A 7,386-nucleotide genomic window follows, 5' to 3' on the forward strand; every position below is an offset into this window, starting at 1 on the left:
TCTTTTCAGATTGTTTTTTTTTACATTTCATCAGTAAACCTTGTTAAGTTCATTTCAAACTTGCATCTGAGTCAGTGTCGAGTTAATTTGATTCTGTTTAGTTCATTTTTAACCCTAGGGGCATTTTGGTCATTTCACACGAAATTTTGGCATGGGGAGGTTACTTTGAAGTACCTCATTTAGGCCATTGGTTCGTTTTAGTCCGTTTTGTCAATTTTATTTGTGTTTCGCTTTACGTTTGGTCAAATTATGTTTTTTATTCAAATTTTATTTTTAATTGCATTTTGGTCCCTCAATTGAGGTCCCAAAATTGCATTTTTGTCCAAACTGTTTTTTTTATTTCATTTCAAGTTTTTTTAATTTTGCAGTCCAGTCCTTGTCATTTTCACAATTTGCAGATTGGTCCTTAAGTAAAAATAGCAAGCAGCGCCCAAGTGAGCAAGTCCAGGGTACGTGTCACAATTCCATTGGCTCAAGTGTACACATGTCAACTATATAAACAGTGAGTCAGATTCAAAGCCATTAATCACACGCCAACTCATAAACACAATTCCAACTTTCTCTCTCTCAGCAATTGAATCAAAACAGAAAATTCTCAGAATTTCTCAAGAACACCAAGAACAAAAACCCTAACCGTTTTCCAGAAACCCTAAATTTTCATCAGAATCAACATTTTCTGCATCAATCCTCAGAGATTCGTGTGAATCTTCATCACTGGATTGAAGATTCTCCTGCAATTCCAAGTGCGAGCTCACATTGAAGCAAGCTCAAGCACTGATCGCAGGGTTCCTCGCGTAAATCTAAGAAACATTGAAGCAAGCTCAAGCACGTAATCACAGAGAAGCAGAGAAAGAATCAGAGAAGATGAAGATGAACCGGTAAACCGATTTATTTTCGGTCCAAAAGCAAGCAGAAGAATCAAGGATCATCAAGAACAGAATCAAAGTTTTCCAAAGATTTCCTCCATTAAAGGTTTCAACCAAAACCTTAGGTAAAACTCATAATCTCTTTTCAAAAAGTGTTAATCATAGTTTAAGCCTGTAAACAATCACGTAAGCAAGCATATCAAAAATTTCCAGAATTCAAAGAAAACCGTAACCGTAAACACGAAACCTAGATCCATAAGGATCTAAGTTTTGAAAGCAAGAACGAGTACTAGAAGCGTAATCAAACAACGAAACGATGTAGATCTTTAAACGACCTAAACATTTCTTTTCAAAAAATCAAAAATCAGTTTCAAAACCGCACGGAACTTTTTAGATCTACATCGTTTCAAACCGTATTTGAAAAAACAGCTGCTGGATTCGTGTTTAGGGTTGAAGGACGAATCGTTTGATGTAAAAATCTTTAAGTTCTGGAAATTTTTCACCGGAAAGTGCATAGGACTCGCCGGAGAAGATGAAGCTTCCGGCGGACCTTCAAGGTCTCCGCCGTGGCTTCATCCTCACCGGCGGTGAGGGTTAGAGAGGAGCGAGAGAAGAGGGAAACGTAGAGAGAGAAAGAGATGGAAGAAATGGACTGGACCGGCGTCTACGTCCTTATATAGACGTTTGAACCGGTCCGGTTTATTTTGCTTCCATTTTGAACCGTAGGATCTAGGGTTTCTTTTGTTGAATGGCTGTGATGCGTTGTTGCTGTATGCTTGATTTACGTTACCATGCGCTGCGTGTTTTGAACCGTTAGATCTGGATCCGGATCAATCCAACGCCTCTGAGGCCTTTGGATGATCCAGGTCCAGTCTGTTTTGGGTTTTGGTTTGGGCCTCAGTTTTCTTTCACGTTTTTCTGCTTTTTTTTACTATTTGCACTGTTTTTCTTTGCTATTTGAACCAATGTCTTGATTAAAAATCTTGATAAATTTCCTAGAAAATCCATGTTTACTTCTTGACATTTTCTTGATGTTTTACGGTGTTTTTGCACGCTGGAATTGGCAAAATTCTTGTATGATTAATCCATGGCATTTTAATTTTTTCTTGGATTATTTCTTATGATTATTTTGTCAATTCTATCATTGATTTGTGAATATGTGATAAATGCCATTTGACATGTTAATGAGAGGTGCTCATGCCTACAATCTTATGTTTACTTTGCTGTTTTAGATTGATTCATGAAACCTTGATTGTATGAGCAATGTATGCATATTCTAAAAGAGGGTAATAAGATGATAATTCTATCTCAAAATTGGTATGAAGCTAAGCTTGTTTGTTTCTAATGATCCTATGTTTATAGCTTGAGATGAAAGAAACTATTTTCAAACTTGCTATAGCATGAGAATTAGAAGCTACAAATGCCTTAGGTTTCATATCAAAATTTTGGGTTTTTATTACCATTTTATTACTATCTTTATGGCATTTTATGCGTTTTTGCCTCTTGCTACTCTTTATGCTTTATTTCACTAACAAGTTTATTTCCATGTTTCATGCATCTCATTTAGCATTCCCTCCACTTTCTTTAGCCTAGCATTTATTTTTTGCAAGTTTTAATCCATTTAGTGATGTAATTTGTTACCATTGGTTTGTAGCTTGGCAAAGAGGCCATAGAATGTATTTAGGCAATTTTTGTAATATGGACTATGGACACTATGACGCACCGACATACACACACTCACCTTAGATGTATGCATAGGATTGTATGGTTAGATAAGCGTTTAGGTTTAAACACTTAGAGAAAATCCATTTTTTTTTAAAAGAAAAAACAATTGAACTTCACTTCAAAAATTTTCATAATAAATATGAAGTCAACACTTCATTTTTTTTTTCCTTTCTTTTTTCTTAAGAAAAATTCAATTCATCTTAATCATTTAGACTTTCTTTTTAATCACTAATCAAACCTCACTTTTTTGCTAAATCTAATGCCCTTGAGGCCTCTCATCCCTATTCTTCAAAATCTCTTTTCAAACTTAAAATCAACCAATAAAAACAAAAAAAACCATTTTTTGAGCAAGAACTACGAACGGTTTTGATCCCTTAAAAGGGTACGTAGGCAATGAGTCAAAACTCATCCAAGCCGAAATAAAATCAAATTCTACTTCTTCTCACCCCCATTCTTAACTAATCACACTTTCTTTTTTACAAATAATCAATAAAATTAAAGCGTAGAAATAAACTTAGGAAAGCGGTTCTTATGGAATACCATAATCGCTCCGGGTGCCTAACACCTTCCCGTAGCGAAAACGACCCCCGAATCCGGAAACTCAAGGGTTTTTCTCCTTTTACCCTTCCCAAGAAAAAAGAGAGATATCAACGGTCAAAAGGTTCAAGTCCAATTAATGGCTTGGCACCCAAAAACCATGATAACACATATACTATGCAAGTAAGACCCTAGATGGGGCACTAGTAAATTATGCCACAACAGAAAAAGAATTGTTAGCAGTTGTATACGCCATTGATAAATTCAGGCAATACTTGGTGGGATCAAAAATCACTGTTTACACAGATCACTCGACAATAAAATATTTGCTAAACAAAAAAGATGCCAAACCGAGGTTGATCCAATTGATTTTTCTCCTCCAAGAATTTGACCTTGAAATAAAAGATAAAAAGGGTGTTGAAAATGTTGTAGCTGACCACTTGTCCCGACTTAGGGAGACCAATGAGGATGAGCTACCCTTGGATGATTCCTTCCCGGATGACCAACTCTTCTTATTGGCACAAACTAACGCACCTTGGTATGCAGATTTTGTTAATTTTCTTGCAGCAGGAGTGCTACCACCTGAGTTGAGCTACCAACAAAAGAAGAAGTTCTTCAATGATCTCAAGCACTATTATTCGGATGAGCCTTATCTCTTCAAAAGAGGCTAAGATGGGATTTTCAGAAGATGCATTCCTGAAAACGAGGTAAGTAGTATTCTAACCCATTGCCACTCCTCTTCTTATGGTGGTCATGCCAGTACACAAAAGGCTTCTTTCAAAATTCTTCATTCTGGTTTCTGGTGGCCATCACTTTTCAAAGATGTGCATCTCTTTATTTCTAAATGTGACAAATGTCAACGCACTGGTAATATTACTAAAAGAAATGAAATGCCTTTGAACAACATCCTTGAAGTAGAAATTTTTGATGTTTGGGTTATTGACTTTATAGGACCATTCCCCTCCTCTTTTGTGAATCAATACATATTGGTGGCAGTTGACTATGTGTCCAAATGGGTTGAGGTCATTGCCTCTCTCACTAATGATGCACAAGTTGTTATAAAATTGTTTAAAAAAAATCATTTTTCAAGGTTTGGAGTGCCAAGGGTTGTGATAAGCGATGGAGGGTCTCAAAACATTTTGAAAAACTTTTGCAAAAACTTGGAGTAAGGCACAAAATTGCAACACCCTATCACCCACAAACTAGTGGACAAGTGGAGGTCTCAAATAGACAAATCAAAGCTATCCTTGAAAAAATTGTTTCAACCTCTAGGAAAGATTGGACAAGTAAGCTTGACGATGCCCTTTGGGCCTATCGAACGGCTTATAAAACTTCCATTGGAATGACTCCTTTTAAACTAATTTATGGGAAATCTTGTCGCCTTCCGGTTGAGCTCGAGCATAAGGCTTATTGGGCAATTAAAAACCTCAACTTAGACCCCAATTTAGCCGGTGAAAAAAGAAAACTTCAATTAAGCGAGCTAGAAGAACTTAGGATAGATGCCTATGAGAATGCCCGCATTTACAAGGAAGGAACTAAGAAATGGCATGACAAGAAAATCGTCAAAAAGCACTTCAAAAGCGGTGACCTTGTGCTGCTCTTTAATTCTAGGCTAAAGCTCTTTCCAGGTAAACTAAGGTCGCGATGGTCCGGTCCATTTCAAGTCCGCACGGTCTACCCTTATGGGGCGATTGAAATCTTTTCTGAAGAAACCGGATCCTTTACGGTTAATGGGCAAAGGCTAAAAATCTATAATAATGGAGAAGTAAATGAAGTGGTGGTCGATTTTACTCTAAGTGACCCTCCTTAAGGATCTTTATCCTTATTTTTGTCAAGCTAGTGACAATAAAAGAGCGATTCGTGGGAGGCAACCCACTAATTTAATTGATTTCTTTGTTTTCTGTTATTTCTCTTTATTTTGTAGGTAAATGTCCGAGATTGATTAGAAAATGCAAGAAAAATTGAAGATACAAGACCTAGAAAGGTGGCACGGGCCGTGCTTAAGCTGGCACGGCCGTGCCAGGCTCCAACACAAAATCAACCAAAAAGGCAAGGAGATGGCACGACCTGTGCTGAAGTTGGCACGGCCGTGCCAACCTGACAAGCCTCCAGTGTAACGCCCACTTTCGTTTAATCGTTATTTAATCGAGTTTAGGTGATTATATTATATTTATATAATATATGTATGATTTTGATATGTTTTGATAAATTGTGGTGATTTTGGTGATTTGATTGTTGACGTGTTAGGTTATGAGTTTTGGAGGATTTGATAAGATTAGAGAATTTATTTTATTGTTAAATAAAATAAAGATTTGAAAAATATTTAGTTGAGGGCTGTTTTGATATTTTAGATAGTTTTGGGGGAGAAAGTGAGATAAGATAAGTTATTAGAAAGAGGTATAAATAGGAGAAGACCTAATATTTTAGAAACTCATTGTACGTGAAAACTTTTGGAAAAGGGAGAAAAAGCTTAGAAGGGAGAAGAGCATAGAGAGAGCTGCGATTTCTTCATAACCAGGTAAGGGTGAGACTAATAATTCAATAATGTTAATTACTGTAATTCTGATGATTAGTTGACCAAGTTAGGATTGATTTAGAGAAGTTTTGGAATTAGGTCAAAGCCCTAAAAATTGATGATCAAACGGTAAAACTTGTTTAGATTGATGTAAGAACCGTCCTATAACCTTAGAACATGTTTAGGATGAATTCTGGAATCAAAATTAGGCTTTGAACCATGTTGTGTGAGGGATTTTTGAGAAAAACCCTAGTCTGCCCGTGCTTCTGTTCATCGCTCGCCACGGCGAGTGATGATCCTCGCCTCGCGAGCTTAGGCAGAGTGCATGTCATATTTCGTGTTTCGACCTTTTTAGTTGAATCTTGTATGCCTTTGAGTACCTGAACTTACCTAGTATTGATTAGGAATGAATGTAGGATCAGAGGGAACCCAGAACAAGCTTAGTTTGTGAGTTGAGTGGTGCTCGCCATGGCGAGTAAGTACTCTCGCCTCGCGAGTACAACCAGGATGAACTTGATTATGTGTTTGTGCGATCTGTGTCGCACTTTTTGGTCCAGAGTGAACCCCTAATTCGTAATGAAACCTTATGATAACGTTTAATGCAGTCTGTAAAGCTATTGAGTTAAGTTGATATTATTTGAGCATGATTAAGGTATTATGCAATATGTAAGATATAATTGAAATGATTATGATTCTAGTAAATTGTTGTTGATATATTGATATCTCCTTGCTGTTATGCGACTTGACTATGCTGCTGCTGTTATTTAACTGAGTATGCAATGTTTATATATGAATATAATGAAAATGATGACGTTTTGCATCAAGTTATTGAATGCACATGATTACGATGATTATGATGTTTTGTTCATATGTGTCCATGCATAGCATATCATTGAGCTTAGTCCTCACCACGAAAATTAGGAGCTTTGTCCTCCGCACGTTTTATAGGAGCTTTGTCCTCCGCACGATTAAAGTATATTAATACTTATGATGACGATTGGTACCACATGCATATAAGGAGTCTAGGAGCATTGTCACATTGTCATGATTAAGATGCCTTGTTGATAATGAATGGATATGTGATTATGTGATAAGTGTTATTTGATTATGTTATGTTGTTTATAATGATTGGATATATGATTACGTGATAACTGTTTAGCATTTATGCAAAGTTAATGATGGAATGATTGATGTTAATTTATGATTCACAATTACATTGATTAATGTTATTTTATTATGAAATCTCACCCCTTCTGCTTGAAAATGTTGCCCTTCGTATGGGTAACTTGCAGGTGATCGTGCTTAGTGTGCAGTTGCTTCGTGAGTTGGCCTTGCCTTCACTGTGTCGTCTAGGTCGCTCTGATACGTAACGGGATGGGGTTTAATGCTATAACATGCTTCATTCTTTTACGTGAACTGCTTATGTTTTGATAAACTCTTTTGAGATACTTATTGGGCCTGCGTGCCGAAAAACGTTTATGATTTATGTTTATGATTTTCCGCTGCTATGTTAAAGATATTTGTGAAGGTTAAATCATTATTTAACTGTTTTGGATTACGTTTCTATGTGATATCCCGTTTATGGTTTTTACTCTGATAATTGTTTAAGAAATTTGTATATTGGGAAAATGGGGTGTTACAATTGGTATCAGAGCAGGTCGATCCGTCCGGTCAATTAGAGAGTCGTGTCGAGTCTTAGTAATATTTATATTACTATCTTATGTTGATTGTTGCTACTTTTGT

The 7,386-nt window shown here is 36.5% G+C and overlaps 1 protein-coding gene across 1 annotated transcript; it reads left to right on the top strand.

Annotated features, from left to right (window-relative positions):
• The first annotated feature begins 3,800 nt into the window (after nt 1-3,800).
• Nucleotides 3,801-4,938, top strand: LOC120576110 (uncharacterized). The gene is made up of 2 exons (XM_039827101.1): nt 3,801-3,835; nt 4,401-4,938. Exons 1-2 carry the CDS (start codon nt 3,801-3,803, stop codon nt 4,936-4,938), a joined length of 573 nt encoding a protein of 190 aa, XP_039683035.1.
• Nucleotides 4,939-7,386: the final 2,448 nt, after the last annotated feature.

This window comes from Medicago truncatula, chromosome 6 (assembly GCF_003473485.1).
Source record: "Medicago truncatula cultivar Jemalong A17 chromosome 6, MtrunA17r5.0-ANR, whole genome shotgun sequence".
Taxonomy (NCBI): domain Eukaryota; kingdom Viridiplantae; phylum Streptophyta; class Magnoliopsida; order Fabales; family Fabaceae; genus Medicago; species Medicago truncatula.